Source organism: Meleagris gallopavo, chromosome 29 (assembly GCF_905368555.1).
Source record: "Meleagris gallopavo chromosome 29, MGAL_WU_HG_1.1, whole genome shotgun sequence".
Taxonomy (NCBI): Eukaryota; Metazoa; Chordata; class Aves; order Galliformes; family Phasianidae; genus Meleagris; species Meleagris gallopavo.
The window spans coordinates 3,213,417-3,230,393 of record NC_139432.1 but is presented as its reverse complement, the minus strand read 5'-3'; the positions used below and the strand labels follow the sequence as shown (position 1 = coordinate 3,230,393).

The 16,977-nt window shown below is 45.4% G+C and overlaps 3 protein-coding genes across 5 annotated transcripts; 2 read left to right on the top strand and 1 right to left on the bottom strand.

Moving 5' to 3' along the window:
* Positions 1-1,109: 1,109 nt before the first annotated feature.
* Positions 1,110-7,829, bottom strand: DUSP3 (dual specificity phosphatase 3). Of its 2 annotated transcripts, XM_085210828.1 has the most exons (4): positions 7,700-7,829; positions 5,684-5,787; positions 4,657-4,883; positions 1,110-2,386 (listed from the first exon to the last, which is right to left on the bottom strand). In XM_085210828.1, exons 1-4 carry the CDS (start codon positions 7,790-7,792, stop codon positions 2,181-2,183), a joined length of 630 nt encoding a protein of 209 aa, XP_085066954.1. In that variant the 5' UTR covers positions 7,793-7,829; the 3' UTR covers positions 1,110-2,180. The 2 variants fall into 2 exon arrangements, with proteins under 2 accessions (XP_085066954.1, XP_085066955.1); XM_085210829.1 differs by lacking the exon at positions 5,684-5,787 and having other exon boundaries at positions 7,671-7,807.
* LOC100546433 (ras-related protein Rab-18-B-like) lies at positions 7,818-13,883 on the top strand. Its single transcript, XM_085210830.1, has 7 exons — positions 7,818-8,001; positions 8,092-8,147; positions 9,171-9,232; positions 10,322-10,394; positions 10,953-11,071; positions 12,062-12,128; positions 12,367-13,883. The coding sequence occupies exons 1-7, from the start codon at positions 7,937-7,939 to the stop codon at positions 12,537-12,539; spliced, it is 615 nt and encodes a 204-aa protein (XP_085066956.1). The 5' UTR covers positions 7,818-7,936; the 3' UTR covers positions 12,540-13,883.
* Positions 13,884-14,024: 141 nt separating this feature from the next.
* CFAP97D1 (CFAP97 domain containing 1) lies at positions 14,025-16,404 on the top strand. 2 transcript variants are annotated; one of them, XM_085210832.1, is made up of 6 exons: positions 14,025-14,317; positions 14,702-14,772; positions 15,130-15,248; positions 15,349-15,472; positions 15,755-15,814; positions 16,283-16,404. In XM_085210832.1, the coding sequence occupies exons 1-5, from the start codon at positions 14,278-14,280 to the stop codon at positions 15,773-15,775; spliced, it is 375 nt and encodes a 124-aa protein (XP_085066958.1). In that variant the 5' UTR covers positions 14,025-14,277; the 3' UTR covers positions 15,776-15,814; positions 16,283-16,404. The 2 variants fall into 2 exon arrangements, with proteins under 2 accessions (XP_085066958.1, XP_085066957.1); XM_085210831.1 differs by having other exon boundaries at positions 14,025-14,772.
* The last annotated feature ends 573 nt before the right edge of the window (positions 16,405-16,977 follow it).

Genomic DNA, 16,977 nt, shown 5'->3' with positions numbered 1-16,977 from the left:
AACACAACGCATTACAGCTGCCAGTCTTGTCTTAGGGTGCTGTTAACTCTAATTTTGAAACAACTTTGCTAAGTGTGTCCAATTGCAATGCTCTCTTGGAAAGCATTCAGCATTATCGTAGAATCATAGAATGGCCTGGGTTGATAAGGACCACAATGATCATCTTGTTTCAAACCTCTGCTATGTGCAGGGTCACCAACCAGCAGCCCAGGCTGCCCAGAGCCACATCCAGCCTGGCCTTGATTTACTTACAGCTCAGAAGAGCCTATTAGACACAAGATTGTCATTGCCAACAGCGCAGGACCAAAGGATGAGGACAGCACTCAGAAAACACAATTTTTCCTTTGGATCGAAATTCTGAGTTGGAAACTTCCCTCGGGTGCTGATGGCTGGGAGCTGTAGCTCAGATGGATTCATTTTTGCACATATCATCATTTCAGAAGGATGATTATCTATCTGAACATCCTTCTTTGTTCCTTGCTGTAAGATGAGAGCTCCTCGCCTCCGCTCCCCCCTACCTTCCAACTTCTCTAACTGAGCACAAAAAGCCCAAGCTGCTGCATCTCTGTCACTGTGCAGGATTTGACATGGCAGATATCTTTGTTCTATGACAGATGTGGATTTTACAGTCCCTGCTTAGCCTCAAATACTGCTAAAATAACATCCTTTCTGAGTCACCTATCAGTTCCTTACTAACAGATCTACTGTTTCTGTGCTTTAAATCAATTGCTAATAGAGTTTTCTTTATTCCCCTCCACCCTCATGTTACAAAATTTGTTAAAGAATCTTAACAATGTCTGTCCTGTGCTTTTTTTATAGCGAGATGAATACACAAAACTGGATTTGGACTCAGTTGGATTATTAATACAAGTGTTTCCAGTTAAAGCAGCGTTAGGATTTTAACTCTAGACCTACATTAAGGCACAGCTAAAAAGGGATCACAAACCTCTCAGGGTTCTGATAGCAAAACCAACAATTCTGAGGCTGTAAAGGGAGATCCTTTGCATTAACAGCACTGCAATAACTGACAGGCACACAGAGACCCACTCGAGCATACTGTAAACAAAGCTCCCTCTCCCATCACTGCAATGATTCATTTCATCTGCATGTCCAACAGAATCAAGGTATGATTTATTTTAATAGAAAGGAAATGCTTTCTGTTCCACGTGGCATGTAACAACGTTTGTTTCTATTGAATGGAGCCATGCAAATAATTCAAGTCAGAGTGTACCAACAAAATGCTCTGTAAGCACACCTGTACTACAATGCTGGAAGAAATCTGTAGATATAATCTTGCTATTCCACATTAATAAACAGCAACAGCATAAGGACAGGGAGACTGTGGTTCAGTACAAACCTCAGAAGCCATTCCAATCTGATACTTCACGCTTTATCATACACCCAGTACAAGCACTCCTAAGTACAGCCATTCTTCTTCCCTTGCTGGAGTTCTTTTCTCAATATTTACTCCACATTTTCTTTAGAGTGAGAGTTTATAATAAAAATAAACTTTAATATCAGACTATGTCACGTCAATCACAACAGCGAGTGGTACAAATAGTCTTGGAAATACAGTGTGCATCAAGGTCAGGCTCTGGATGGCTTTACTACCACACACTGTGTATTGCATATATCCACACTGAACACAACACTGCATATTTCTTTTTACAAGAGTGCATCTGTGCATTTGCATATATGCTGCTCCATTCCTTGAAGCTCCTACACTCAAACTCGAGGCACCTGTGTGCATGAAAAAGAAGCTTTAGAAAACACAGTACTTCAATGAAGAGTGAGAGATGTATGGGGGCTCTCAGCAAACAGTGCTCCGGTGGAATAAAATACAAAGCTTGAATGAGGCAACGGGATGTCAATGCAAAGCATGTTATAAAGCCTGCAAAGGGGCACTGAAATATGTGTGAACAGCTGTTCTCACCCGAGCCACCCCTCTAAAGACACCTCTATACTGCAACAACTCCAACAAGTGACACAACGTTGTGCCATCTTGAAAGACAGACCCACAGTTTGAGAAAGATCCCTTCGCTAGACAAGAGCAGGAATTCTGTCTCCCTCACACAACGTGACTTAGCTTGGCGGTTGGGGGGGGGGGTTAGGAATCTAAAGCACTTAATACATCCTCTGATGGTTTGAGAAAACACTCAAAAATACTACAGTGCTCTGTTTCAGGGCTTCACTTTGCCTTCCTTCACTAATTGCTCATTTAGCTGACAAAGCTGCCTTAGAAAGCCATCGTTAGGGCCAATCTCTCTCTTTTGCCGGACAGTGACCAAAGCAGACTTGACATCCATGTTCTGGCGAAGCATGAGGTAGGCGATGACCAGCGTAGGAGAACGGCTGTAGCCCTCACGGCAATGCACAAACACTTGTCCTGCAGGGAAAACAGGTCATAACGTGGGTTATAATGGAACAGAGGATGGAAATGCAGCATGAAATAAAAGCGCAACAATTAGTCCTTCAGTCCCCCGAGGACTCCGAATTGGGAATTCTGATGGAGGTATGTAAAACTTGAGGCTATCACTCTGCTAGCTGGTACAGTCTGTCATCGTGGATAATGCAGAATTAATAGTTCTGCATCACTCACACTACAATGTATTTGCTGCTGCATTATGAAGCCAGCCTGAACCTATCTATATTTCTCCAATCTCTATTTCAGAATGTCTTGTACCTAAGGATGACTGGGTACCAAACAGCACAAATCCACGATGCACAGTTTAAAATACAGCAGACAGATGCTGTTTGTTATATACTGTATCTCTTCAAAGACACCCACCCTTCTGGCTGCACTGCTGTCAATTCCCATGATAACTCCGTGCTGGATCATACCTGGCTGCTTGTCTGGCTCGTTATGAATCACACTAACACTCAAGTAAAAGAAACTACTAATTATGCAATAACAAGAACCAGAAATACCTTCTGCCAGCACCAATGAAAAGCTTCCAGCTAACTGATTAGGGAAATTATTCCCATGTTTATTGGAAAAATGCTGACAGTTGGCATCCAACAATAATTAAGCAGGTTGCTGCTCCCTCTGAGAAACCTAACTCATTTTTATTGCTTCTCAGCTGCTTCCTTTTCGCTCTGCTTTTCCAGACACAAAATACAACCCCAGGCTTCCCCTCCAGAGTAAATTCTTTCCTGAGACCACAGAACAGATGAACCACACATAGACTTGCTGAGGCCACGACTTGCTCGGAAGCCTGTTACCATATTTGCCTTGAGCTGCATATTCTGCTCAGCTCGAGGCAAACCTCTAATCAGAAGTGAGTTAAACAGCTAAAACAATTAATTCTTTACATTTCCTGAGAGCCTGCAGCCATGAATTAGCAGGATTCAAAGATTCTTAAGCATGTAGAAGAGACCTGACTTCCTTTCTACAGTCAGAAGCAAAAGGATTTCTGGCCTTCCTCTGTGAAAGGCAGTGAGAATCCTGGGCTGACTTGGGTACAGCAGCCCTGCCTTCACTTTGCTCCCCTCCAGAACCTCATGCAGCTACAAAGCTAAAATGAAGCTGCAGGAGAGAACAGTACTGCATCCCTCATCACTTCGCTACTGCTTTTGTTCTACTCTTCACCGTCAAAAAAAAAACCCCTATCGTATTTAAGTAGTGAGTTAATCTCAAACCTGGCTCCACCACCACCCAGTTACAAAGTTCTTTTGTTTACCACGGCAGGAAAAACAGCAGCAGTCACAGGAAGCAGTATTTAGACTGAAAGAATGACAAAGTAGAAGTGCTGCTATCAGTTCTGATCAGATTAGCTGAAGTTGGGGGGGACAGCCACAGCACAGCTGGCATTGCTAAACACTTCTTCCTACTTCAGACTGTATCAGTGGGTCACAGAACTAATTGCAAGAGCTGTCATTTAACTTCACATCACAGCTCCAGCTCCCCTTTTGCCCACTTCAGGGAAAGAACTCCTGGAACTGTAGGAATCCTCATTCCTCTTTGCTCACATTTAGTCACGAAGCAAGAAAGAAATGAAGCATCTGTAGAAATGAGTGGTATGCTGCAACAGACAGAGCAGAAGCACTGTCTGGCCCACTGCACTATGCCCTAGCATTTCTGCTCTGTGGAAACACTGTAGAGAAATGTGGCAATCAACAGCATTTCTCCTATCATCTCCAGCTTTCCTGGAATCCCAGGGACTGCTGGGGTAATTGTCACATAAAATAATAATAAGATCATAGAGACAGTCTCTATCCTTACTGTATATTTGAGAAGCAAACATACAGCAAGTTCAGCAATGCATTACCTGCACCATTTTTGCCTTCCAATGCTGTAAAACTACTTTTAGATCCTGTATTCGCTTTCTGGGCTTTTCATCTGTCTAAGGAACACTAAGGACACGTCTTCCCAGACAGCCACTATTCAGGATGCAGCTGCTGTTTCACTTTGCAAAGTCATCCCTAAAATGACAGACTTCCACTTAACATATACTGGAGGTCCACATACGTAGAGAGATGACTAAGATGTTTTACTGAATATTCAGGTGTCTTTGATGCCAAGACTTGATCTGAATCCTTGGTTTGCCTGTCCAGCTGAAAATCTGAGCAAAGAACCATTTTAAGCAGCGAAATAAAGAGCTAAACCAGACGCAGCGTACAGAAAATAAGGCAGAAAGACATTTCAGTTTGCCTTACCATCCTTCTGGGAAAGTGCTTTCTCAATAAAATCAGCTGCCTCCTCAAAATATCGACTGAGGTTAAATTCCTGCGTATCGTTAGCTTTAATGCCATGGTATGTGATGCCTGTGCCTTCATAGAATTCTGCATTAGTGTTCACATGCATGAATGACTTCCCCTCTGCTGCATTCAGAACATGGGTTATCCCCAGGCGCTGCAGCTTCATAATGTTCTTGGCTATGAACCTGTGTGATAAAAAGTGTCAAGAAAATGATTAGAACTCGGTGTCTCAGTATTTATGATGTCCCCAAAAGCTACTGATAACCAAAAGGTTTCATTTTTCTGCTCATGGATGCTAAGTATACAGTGCTCAAATTAGCTAAAGACTTGACACGCAGAAATATTTAGAGCCTTGGTCACTACTTGTATGTCAGAGAATGCTCCTTTCCTGGCTGACAGCCAAACACTGAGACTTAATCCTCTGCTCCCTACTATGGCACGGTTATAACTCTGAACATTAAATTCTGACTGAACTAAGAAAATTTAGGAGATAACAGAAACACCTGGCTAATTGCTCCTACGATTAACCACTTTCTCCATCTGCTAATTTAAGAACCAGTTACAAGCAGCCTCTGCTGGCAGCCTCCAGTGCTCCTTCCCAGGCCACAGGAATATAGAAACACAGAAAGTAAGATTTATGTTATCACACTGTGTGGTTGCATAGGACAACGTTCACATAATTCAAGGCTTTATGAACATCTAGAGCATTCCTTTTCTCCTAATGACCGTTCACCCCTTAATTTATCCTCATGCACGAATTCTTATGCACGAGTGAAGTTTCTACATCTTCTCTCGGTGCCAAACAACTATGGCAATGGGCCAAGTATTTGTAAAGACTTCATTACCCAAACAAATGTTGACAGATTTTTCCATCTGGCAGGACATCATCTGTGCCAGGGGACAAGTATCAGTGCCAAGGGAATTCTGCTTGCAACACAAAAGTAAATCCTACAGAGCAAGGCCAAAACAAAAAGCGTTAATTCACCTGCGAGTTCCTCTGTTTAAGTGGTGAGTATATGGCACGAGGAACAGTGCGTGGGTCAGTGCGTGTCTGACAGTGGTTGGGATCAATGTGAGTCTGCTTTGCACCTGCTCACCCAAGCAAATAAACCACATCTTTAATATGGAGCAAAAACTGCCCCATAGCACATTTTCATTTCTGCTGTTACGTTCATGCAAAATTGCTTTTTCACCACTCAATTTAATGCTGATTTCGGGAGGATGTCTTTCAGATTCCTTATTGCACTTTGAGCCCATTAAGAACAAAGAATTGCTTCGTGGGTTAATCATACACACTCAAGCAGCCAGAACACTCAGATATGTGCTCTGCAAGCCTGGTAAAGTTGCATTCTGTCCAGCTGTCCTGCTCATTTACCATGAGATTACACTCAAATATATCCTGATACTGGCTGTGACAGGAAATTATTTGTACTTCTGATATCATCTGAATTGTCTGACTGTGCTGCTGCTTGAAAAACACACTTGTATGAACGTCACCAATCTAATCATTCTTGTTTCAGTGATATTACATTTTGACTCATCTTCAGAACTCTTGTCTGATCGCTTTGAAAGGTTACAACTGTCTGCTGTGATATGCAAAAGCTCTCTTTTATTTTATCATTTCACCTCTGTGTTTGCATTAATGATAACTTCCATGTACTGCATGGGAGACGTGGTACTTGACAGACAAATCGTTATCCCACGCTGTGACCCCATTCAGTCTCATCCTCCTGAACGTCTCAGCGTTGTTACTTTTACCCAAGGATGAGTCATTCACAAGGAGAGAAAAAATATGCAAAATATTGTAAAAGGCTTCGAGCAGAACTGCCTGAATTCTCACTCAGATATCTTAATTTCTCCCCATGAATTCCTGTCCAAACTCTGCTCAAGTTCTGTTTCTTTCACGCTGGGTGTTGAGATTCCAACCTCTCCGTGGATGTCATTACTCTGTAAATTCTCTCTGTTGTAAAACCCCTGCCTCTGGTAGCTGTGGGAGCAGCCTCACATTGCAGGCAGTGCTTGATCCCTCCAAGCCAGAAAGGAGATTTGTCAGAGCAAACGACCGCATTACTTTATTCTCTTCTACCCCCATGAAGTGCTCCCAGCAGCTCCGCAAAGATAGTAACATTTGTGCAATGAAGGCTGAAATGGAGAAGGGAGCCGAGCACAGGGCTGACACGCAGCACGCTGAGGTCTCCAGCTCCAGGCAGATGCTGGAACAGAATGGGATAAAGGAATGCACTGCGGACACAGGGCCTGAGCAGCTCTGTGGCACACACAGCTATTGCTGCCCTGTCACCCCACAGCATCCCGTCCCTTGGATAACCATGGGCAAGGATAGGAGGCAGCAGAAGAATCCCAGAACTGCGGGGCTTGGAAGGGAACTTCAGAGCTCATTGAGTCCAACCCCCTGCCCAAGCAGCTCCCTACATCAGGCTGCACAGGGCAGCATCCAGATGGGTCTGGAATATCTCCAGAGAAGGGGACCCCACCACCTCCCTGGGCAGCCCATCCCAGTGCTCCATCATCACCCTCACCGTGAAGTTCTTTGGCATATTGGTGCAGAACTTCCCATGCTCCAGTTTGAGCCCATTTCCCCTCGTCCTTGGCCCCAGACAAGAGGCTGCCCACGTCCCTTCGCCTCCCACACTTCAGATATTTATAAACACCGACAACCTCCCCAAAATTAGAAGCCCCAAATTAGGAATTAGGAAGAAAACGTTTCACTCCTGAACCGTGCGTGCGCTTCATTCAGCCCCTCCGCCCGCAGCCGGGCTCTGCAGCAGGTGCCATTTATGGGCAGCGCCCGCTGGGTGCCACAGGAGCCCGCGCAGCGCCGTGCTCAGGCCCTGCAGCCAGCCAGGCCCCGCGGCTCCCTATGGATGCCCGGGGGGGCCGGGTTGGCCCCTCCCGCTGCTCGCAGCCCTACGCAGCCCCTCGCGGGCCGCCCGCTCCCGGCCCGGCGCACTCACGCGTTCCCCACGTGGATGCGCGGCACCACCTCGTTGCTGTGCGCGCTTGGCAGGCTGTAACAACCGCTGCCGTTCGCAAGGAGGTCGTTCAGCTCCTCCACCGAGATCCTATAATCGGACATGGCCGGATCCGGACGCTCGCGAGGCTCCGTTAGCTCCGCCGCTCGGCACGGATCGCCCCGCCCCGCCCGGCACCGCCGAGCGAGGGGCGGAGTCCGAGCTGCTGGTCCGGCATAGCGGGCAGGCAGCGGGCGTTGCGTGGGGGTATGGACGGAACCGGCATCACCGTGAAGCTGATCCTGATCGGAGACAGCGCCGTGGGGAAGTCCAGGTGGGGACCGGGACCGGGACCGGGACCGGGCGGGGCGGGCAGCTCCGCGCTGTGTGCCGCAGTGCTGAGTGCCGGTTTGTGTTCGTGCAGCCTTCTGCTGAGGTTCGCTGAGGGATCCTTCGAGCCGAGCATGAAACCGACCATATGTGAGCCGGGGGGGCTGTGAGGGAAGGAGGTCGGGGTCTGGGAGGGGATGGGGGCTCTGAGGGGATGGTTCGGTCTGTAAGGGGACAGAGGCTGTGAGGGGTTGGGGGGGCTGTGAGGGGACATTGGCTGTGAGGGGATGGGAATGAGGGGGGTCTGGGAGGAGATGGGGGTTGTGAGGGGGGGGGCTGTAAGGGGGGTGGTGAATGTGAGGAGAGGGGAGACTGTGATGGAATGGGGGCTGTGAGGGGACATTGGCTGTGAGGGGATGGGGATGGGGGGTACTGTGAGGGGAGAGGGGTCTGTGAGGGGAGGGGAGGTCTGTGAAAGAATGGGGGCTGTGAGGGGACGGGGGGGTCTGTGAAGGGACATTGGCTGTGAGGGATGGGATAGGGAGCGCTGTGAGAGAATGGGGGCTGGGGGGGGGCTGTGAGGGGAGGAGGGCTGTGAGGGGTGGGGTGGTGCTGTGAAGGGGCATTGGCTGTGAGGGATGGGGATAGGGGGTACTGTGAGAGGATGGAGGCTGTGAGGGGATAGAGGCCATGGGGGGACAGGGACAGCTTTGAGGGGATGGGGAACGCTGTGAAGAGGCATTGGCTGTGAGGGGGTGGTGTGTCAGCATGGAGGCTGTGAGAGGACATTGGGTGTGGGGGTGTGAGGAGATGGGGGCTGTGAGGGGGTGTTGGCTGTGAGGAGATGGAGGCTCCTGTATGGGAACAGAAAGCACTGTGAGGGGAGGAGATGGAAGCAATGAGGGGATATGGGGTGAGGGGAGGACTGGGTGCTTTGAAGGGACGGGGTCAGTGTTGGGACAGGGAGGGCTGTGAGGGGATGGGGCTGTAAAGGGTCAAGGATGGAGGCTGTGAGGGGATATTAGGTGTGAGGGGATGGGATGCTGTGAAGGGACAGGGTCAGTGGGGGGACAGGGAGGGCTGTGAGGAGCCATCCCATGAGGGGATGGCAGTGAGGAGCTGCAGACACCGTTGTTCCTCCCACAGCCTTTCCCCTCTTATTTTGCATCTCAGGTGTTGATTTTAAAGTGAAGAAGATGGTGGTAAATGGCCACACGGTGCAGCTTGCAATATGGGTAGGTTTGATGTGAGGCAGATGTGGGAATGTAGAGATCTCCTGTAGGGGCTGTGCAGTAAACAATCTGTGTGTTGTACCGGACACACAGCGGATGCTTTATTTTGGTTGAAATGATGGGAACAAAAATGCTATTATTTATGAACCGTGTGAAGTTTTGCTGCATTTGCCAGGAAACTCGAGCAATTGCCTCAAACTTCTGGTGCTGTGTTTCCAGCATGTGGAAACTGGGAAATCGGAGTGCAGTGTGTGTTCAGCTTTACCTGTAATGTTATTAAAGCACTCAGTGTTTTCTCCTAAATGGACTGTAGGCCCTTGAAGGGTTTTTCAGGTGTTGGGGCATAAGTATTTAAGAGCACTCTATTCTGGATTAGGCTATTGGGACTACTGGAAAGAAACGTGCCTAGGGCTGGTGGTAACACAGTGAATATTGGTGTCAGAACTCATGTTCTTTCTTGGTTTTTCTTTATGGCTCTGTGTATGGAGAGTGGGACTGTTGAGGTTGCAACTGCTCCAGCTGTGTGTGTTGGCTGTGTTCTGAGCAGAGCCATGCTGGGAGTAATAGGAAACCTCATAACCACGCAGGGGTGTGCCTCCTTGCTGTGGAATGGAAACCTACACAGGTTGTGTAGCTGGAAAAGGAGCTTTACAGCGGTAACAGCCATCTGGAGAGGCTGCTAATGAGCTGGAAGGGAAAATTGGTGCTTGGAGAATGTTAAATAAAAGTTTCGGTGCGTGTACCAAGCATCAAAGTGAAGGAGAGGCTTTGACTTTAGTATCTATGTGTTCATTATAACCTCCTTAGTAAGCAAAACCTGTACTAAGTGAATACACTTAGTAGAAATAAATGATAACATAGCTGTTAGTCTGTCTATTACAATCTGTACATAAATCTAAACACTTCTTTGGTAGTAATAATAAAAGCTGTCACTTTTTTTGCCTTCTTATTGTTTGTTCTGCGTAGAGTGGAGTGTTTGGAAGATTCATAGAGAGAATGTGACACAACTTAGCAATAATTGAATAAAACTACTCATTTTTATTGTTGTTTTTTTTTGTTGTTTGTGTGTGTTTTCTTTTCTTTTCCCCCAAGGACACAGCGGGCCAAGAGCGCTTTAGGTCACTGAATCCCAGTTATTACCGAGGAACTCAAGGGATTGTTTTAGGTAGGAGGAATATGGGAGGGAAAGGTGACTGCAGGAAGCGTGGTCTTACAATCTAATAGTACGTGTCACTGCAAAAGGGGACTGAGAGAATCAGGGGAACGGCTGTGTTTTGTTTCCCAGCACTTTGAATCGTTAGCTCAAACTCTGAGTTTGCAAAACTGCTGGTAGGAAATTCTGCTTCTTCAAAATGTTTTGTGTTTCAGCCAAGTCACCCTGCAAACCATTGGGTCGGCTTTGTAAAAACTGTTTTGGTGAATTTCTGGTTAGGAGGCACATTGGGTTTTGCCTTTTGTTTCCCTTAGTGTTTTTACTGCTTGTTTGTATTTATTTGTTAGTGATGATGGGTGTGATTTGCTATAGAACACGAGATTTGCAGCACAAGGAATACGTGCTTAGTCTTTTTCAGTGTGAACACCAATTAGTAAAAGAAGGGAGTCATTTTCAGGGGTTGTGAGGGCTGAACGTGTGCAGAATATTTTTTTCTGGCCTCAGTGCCATGATGAAGTAAGTGCTGATCAAGTCTTTGCAACTGCTAAGCTCCTTTTCTTCCTTTACCAGTGTATGATGTTACAAGGAAAGACACTTTCACAGGCTTAGAGAGCTGGCTGAACGAGCTGGAAATATACACCACCAAAAGCAACACTGTGAAGATGTTAGTTGGCAATAAAACTGATAAGGTCAGTTCAGAAATACATTATCTTACACTCTTCTGTAGATGACTCAATCATGAGACAGTATAAATGTGAGATAAGCTCTGAAACGATCACATTTCTTGTGTGAGGAGATGATAGGCTCTGGAACTTAGGCTGGGCAGGCTCCTTTTGCTGCCTCATTTGAGAGGCAGCTCGCATTGGAATTTTGTGGATGTGCTCCTGGAGTGATGCAATTAATGAGAGAGATTCAATTACGGGAAAACAGTGAAAGTTTCTGGCTGGGAACTGTGAAATACCTTTTAAGTTAACAGCAGTGCAACAGAACAGCTCCTCTGTCTCTTTGAGCCAACCGTGGTTTGGGCAGGTGGTGGGGAAGGGCTCTGCTCTTACCTTCAGCTGGCTGTTAATCATACAGCTGTGTGGGTGAGGTGCACACAGCTCTGTACACCTCTGGGCATTTTTGACATATCCTAGATGCACATCGCTTAGCAAGATGTGTTTCACTCTTGCTTTACTTCAGGAGGTTTCCAGCGTGGCGATCCTAAATTAGGGTTGGAATTGGAATTGGAATTCTTAGCTGCCTGTATATCTGCATCGAGCAGTTTGTACTTGTCTTGGGATTTTGGGGAAATCCTCCTTTTCCACTTAACAAGTCTGACAAATTTCAGACATCTTTGGTATGCTTTTTCAGCTATTTGACTGTTGTAACTTCCTTTCTGGCATTTCCTTTGCTCCCCCTTGATTCGGAAGATAACAACATCTTAATTTCCTGCTGATTCAATGTTGCTGCTCTTCAGTTTGACCCTCCATTGGCTCTGCCTGACACCAATACTACTTAATGCTTTTAAGCTGACTGTAGAGAGAGGGATGTTCAGTTGATGGCTGCTACATGATTTTATAGACTTTTTCTTTCTTTCCAGCAAAACTTCAGTTCTACAGTGCTGCTTTTCCAGGGAGTTCCTTAAGCTTGCAAATATAGCTCACTCGAGTCGTGTTCTTCATTCATCTCTGCAGCCTGATCGGGAAGTAGAGAGAAGAGAGGGACTTCAGTTTGCTAAGAAACGCTCGTTGCTGTTTATAGGTATGTAACTGTGCCAAAGTCCTTATATTCATGGATTGATCGTGTGTTGTTCTGTAATTGAAAGTGCTTTTTTCCTGACAGTGAGATTCCTTCATGCACTGTGTAGGCACGAGTTCTATATTCTCTTGAATTTTTTTAAGGTCACTTTTAGAACTCACAGTCTTAGAGGCTGGAGGCTTGCAAATGAGATGAAGTCTTTGATTTTTTTTTTTCCCTCTTTTTTTCTCCTTGCCCACAGAGACCAGTGCCAAAACAGAGGATGGAGTGCAGCATGCCTTTGAGGAACTAGTGATAAAGATCCTGCAGACGCCAAATCTTTTGGATAGAAGCACAGAGAAGAAGGGAGTCCAGCTAAAGGAATCCTCACAGCAGGAGAAAAGCGTATGCACTGCATACTGTCCACTTTCTTAAATCTGCAGGTGCCTGTCCAAACTGAGTGCAGTTCAGAAGAATATACTAAGGGCTTTCAGGAGCTGCTCCGTGCCTTGTTTGACCTGCTACAACTGTGTAGATTTGATACCAAACTGATTAACAAAATACTCTTTTATTCACTAACAAAGTACAATTTCTTTCTGTTATGCACATCTGATATCTCCAGGTATCAATTTAATGCTTTTTCTGATAACTCAGATTTGTTACTAGCAAATCACACTCTTACAGTATGCTTTTGGCATTTGACATCTACTTTTTCTAGAATTCCTGCCTTGGCATAAAAGAGTATTCCATTTTGGAGTATTGCTGTAAAGCTTCTCTTCCCCAAAGTGGCACAGGAGTCTTTCAGGCTGCCAGCTTCCCTTTAATGCAATTCCTGCTCAGGAGTCACCCTAAGCAGTGACATTACCACTCTATTTCAGATGGTTTTAAGCAGTCAGAATCACTGTGGGTCTGCAGACAACAAGCAGAGTTGCTACTAAATGTGAGGTTTGTAGTGAACAGTCATATTCAGTAACATTCTGCAGGAAGCAAATGCTTCCTCTGCAGTACACTGAAGGTTATCCCTTGCTGCTCTTAATTGCGTGGTGCTGAGGATCAGAGGTGCTTTGGAATCATCATTTTGGGCCAGCTGACAGCGTGGGTACTTCTGCAGTTGACAGAATAATCTGCAAACCTGTGTTTCTACTCTCATTCAGCAATTGTAGGGTGAGAGGTTGGTTCAGAATAAAATGTGCTGGTGATAGAAGGTTGTGCAGTAACAAGAGGATGTCCATTGCCAATCTCATGATGAAGTTCTACAAGATAGCTGCTGCTTTTTACCTTCTCTCCGCTCCAAAGCTCACTGCCTTTTCTTGAAAACAAGCTTTGAGTCATGGAAGATGCTGGCCTTGGTTCTGGGTTTGGTGGCAGTACTGCTAGGAAGGCTTTGTTAGGTGACACAGTAACAGTACTAAGGAAAAACTTGGGGACATTAAAAGTCTTTAAAATGGAAGCTGGAGTGTTAGGAGATAAATGACAAATCCAGAGATGTTCTGTCTTTACAGGATGTTGTCAAAGTGGAACAGAAATGTTGCCTTTCTTAGGATGCACATTTTATCCGTTGTTATCAAGTTAAATTAACAGCAGGAGGCTTTCCTGAGTGACACCAGGGATCTAACATTAGTGCTGCTGTATGACAGCTGAAGGCAAGGTGTACAAACCAGATTTTCTTTGGAACTATTGCAGCTTGTTCTCTATAAATGCTCTGGAGCTGTTTTTATCTGTGAAAAGCGTGCATGAGAAACTGTCACAAGAGAATAAAATGCCTTTATTGGGTTTTTATATCTGTTTGTCTTGCATTGGGTCATGTATCACCTCTATTGCAGTCAGTCTGAGGAAGGTGATGACAGATTCTATTGTGGTGTTTGATGGCTTTATCAATGGAAACATCTGCTCAAAGCCAGCTGAAGGAGTGCTCCTTACACCTACATCCTTGTTTCAGTCTTTAAAACACCCCTGTGAAATAATGTTCATTTGAATCCACTTCTAAGAGCAGAAGTTTCAGTTGGTGTGCCCGACAGCAGCTGGGGGTGCATGCTGCAAGCAGCTCACCAAGGGATGGAATCCTACCCATCTATGAGCAGTGTGTGTCATAATTCAAGGTGTGGAATCTCCAAGTACCACTGCAAGCAAGAGCGTGACCACCAAAAAGAGACTGGAAAGTCAAATTTGGAAGATGGGAGGCCGTGACAACTTGAACAAAGTCACAGGAACAGGTGGGAGGGACATATGGGAACAGGGGGAGATAAATGACTGCTGATCTGTGGGGTGTAAAATGGCCTCTGCTGGTCGTGGTGGTGTTCTGGTCACTAAGGTGGTTGCTTTCCTGTGTTTCCTGGGGTTGAGGACGAGACTGGGGAGAAGAAAGATGACTTCTTTGCTGGTGAACGTGGGTGAAATTATGTCAGCGTAGTCTAAGAGCTGTGATAAAGACAAAACTGGGTGCTGTGGGCTGTCTGACTTGGGTTGCTGACCAGAGAAAGGCTGCATGGAGGATTCGGGGCTCGGTGATATCACAAAACTTGTTTTCACTTCAGGCTTTTTTTTTTTTTTTCTTTTTGCTTTGCTTTGTTTTTTTTTTTTTTCCTGTGTCTTTCAAGCAAGGCATTGGGTGGATAAAACGCCTCTGCATGCACAGAGCTGGCAGCCTGTTAACCTGAGGAAAATCCAGGTACTTGTAACCCTACATCTGTGTGACAACAGTGCTTCAGGTAGCAGGGAACCTGCTGGAACACATAGAGCAGGGTCACAGAATTAATGTGAGAGGGGTAAGGGCAAGAAAAAGAAAACAGAATGTGTTACTGCTTTCATGTCAAGTTTGTTTATGTATATAATATATAATAGAGAGAGCTGGGAGAGGAACACAAGGAAGCAGTGACAAAGCACAGCTCCAGAGCCTGGTGATTTGGGGATATGGTTGAGCACAGAATTTAGGTGTTTGTTTTTAAACATTCACGGGCAACGTAACAGTGAGAGCCAGCCCAGGAAAGCCTCATGAGAACAGCACTGCACACTTTCTCTTGCACAGGACGATCAAAAGCGAATCAGTCTGATTGAAAGAGACAATAAGAAGCTCATTGAGAACCTTGCTGCCATCCAACGAGGGCCAGCAAGGGTGGATTGTTGGAATAAATGCTTTTACAGAAGGTAGCTGCTGTACTGCCCTTCCTTCCAGGTGGATGGGTGGGAAGGAAGGGTGCTTTTTTCACGTGTCCTCTCCTTCCTGTTTGTTCATTTCTGCTCACAGGTCAAAAAGCGATAAACAGAACAAGAAAATAATGACCATCACTGTGGAAAATCATGGACTTCTGAAAAGGCTTGCTACCTGTAAGCCTACCTATGATCAAAAGAAGTTTGAAATGGAATGGCAGGCATGTAGCTGAATTTTTGTATACCTCTGACAATTGGGGTTAAGATATCTTAAAGTTCTCAGGTTTGGATGTACCTGAAACCTATGGCCACCACAACAACCGAGTCCTGGATTGAGTAAGTGAGTAATAGACAGGAGATGTGACAGGAGGTGATTGGCCTACAGAGAAGTGGATGGGTGAGGCAGGAAAAAAGGATGAAGTGTACTTCCTTAGGTGTTGTGTTTGTTTAACAATGCATAATTAGACTTGGCGACAAAACCATAAATCTTTTTTCCTTGACAGAACACGAGACAGTTTAAATAGACTGCCACACAATGCTGCATCTCCTTCCAAGAGATTGAGGTATGTTCCATTTCCTAAAAACGAAGCTGGGGTGGATGTAGCAGGATTCTAATCCATGCGCATGTGAAATGTTCCATAGTAAATTGCCATCTTAATCCTAATAACAAATGTGGCTGGAGATAAACTCAGCTGGTTTTGAATAAGCTGTGTGTCTGAGCATTCCCTGGAAGTACTCTGCACAACTCGTTTTAGAAAGGAAAGCAGTTCAGATGCAGTCAGTGTAAGGATGGAAAGCTGCCTGACAACTTCAGGTACTGTGGCTGTTAACCACAGCTCTTCCTTTGACACTACAAATATGAAAGGCTACGTTAATTTCAAGCATGGGCAAGGGAGGGAGAGAGAGGGAGAAGAGAGAAAGAGGTTCAGTTTGCTTAAATATTTTGACTTAGGGTTTTTGGTACCACTTACAAAAGGAGGACTTAAATAAGTTTCTTTATAATCTCTTCTTTTTGTCCCTCCTAACTGCAGAGCACAAACCAGGCCTGGCCTTGGATTGGTATTGTCTGAATTGGAATCTTGTCCTGGAAGCAGTTATCTGTTACGTGTACCTTTTCCTAAGACTGTCAGAATAAAGAGGAGAATACATGGAAGCAGTGACTTTTTTTTTCTTTAATATGTACTTCCATATTCTCTCCCCATCATTTACTTTGAACCTAAAAAAGTCCTCAAGCAGAAAAGCAAAATAAATGTTTCTGATAGTATCCTAAGTTATGATCTGTGGGTGTGTACATCAATGTGGAATATCTGCACATAACTTAAATATATATTTTTTTAACCGACACTGAATATTTTAGTTCATGTTTAATAGGAGTTGTATATCTTAACCCTGAAAACTGCAATATATATCCTGTGGTCAGATCAATCTGCCATGATATTGATTGATATTTTAATAAATCCGCTTAGCTTGAGATGCTGTTAAACTACTGCACTCATTTTTTTCCTGTCTCTTCCCACTCACATCTCTTTGATGGCTGTGCTGGGCCAAAGCTGCAGCAGCTTACTGGCAGAGCTGATGTGCCACAACCACATGAGGGAATCCTTGTACAGCTGCTGGGAGGCTTCCAGTCTGGCAGCATGTTTTCTGACAAGTCAGAGCCGTTCTACCAGACTGCAGGAAGTGCTGTGGGTGATACCTGGAAGTTAGCATTTGGAGAAGATGGATA

What these genes read in the sequence shown, in the direction of transcription:
- DUSP3 (XM_085210828.1), bottom strand. Translation starts at nt 7,792, where the DNA reads ATGTCCGATTATAGGATCTCGGTGGAGGAGCTGAACGACCTCCTTGCG. An exon ending in TTAAACAGAGGAACTCGCAG is followed by an intron (nt 4,884 to 5,683) that starts GTGAATTAACGC and finishes TTTATCACACAG; the next exon opens with GTTCATAGCCAAGAACATTA. An exon ending in AGCACTTTCCCAGAAGGATG is followed by an intron (nt 2,387 to 4,656) that starts GTAAGGCAAACT and finishes TTTTCCCTGCAG; the next exon opens with GACAAGTGTTTGTGCATTGC.
- LOC100546433 (XM_085210830.1), top strand. Translation starts at nt 7,937, where the DNA reads ATGGACGGAACCGGCATCACCGTGAAGCTGATCCTGATCGGAGACAGC. An exon ending in CGGTGCAGCTTGCAATATGG is followed by an intron (nt 9,233 to 10,321) that starts GTAGGTTTGATG and finishes TTTTCCCCCAAG; the next exon opens with GACACAGCGGGCCAAGAGCG. An exon ending in ACGCTCGTTGCTGTTTATAG is followed by an intron (nt 12,129 to 12,366) that starts GTATGTAACTGT and finishes CCTTGCCCACAG; the next exon opens with AGACCAGTGCCAAAACAGAG.
- CFAP97D1 (XM_085210831.1), top strand. Translation starts at nt 14,590, where the DNA reads ATGGAGGATTCGGGGCTCGGTGATATCACAAAACTTGTTTTCACTTCA. An exon ending in TTAACCTGAGGAAAATCCAG is followed by an intron (nt 14,773 to 15,129) that starts GTACTTGTAACC and finishes TCTCTTGCACAG; the next exon opens with GACGATCAAAAGCGAATCAG. An exon ending in AGTTTGAAATGGAATGGCAG is followed by an intron (nt 15,473 to 15,754) that starts GCATGTAGCTGA and finishes TTTCCTTGACAG; the next exon opens with AACACGAGACAGTTTAAATA.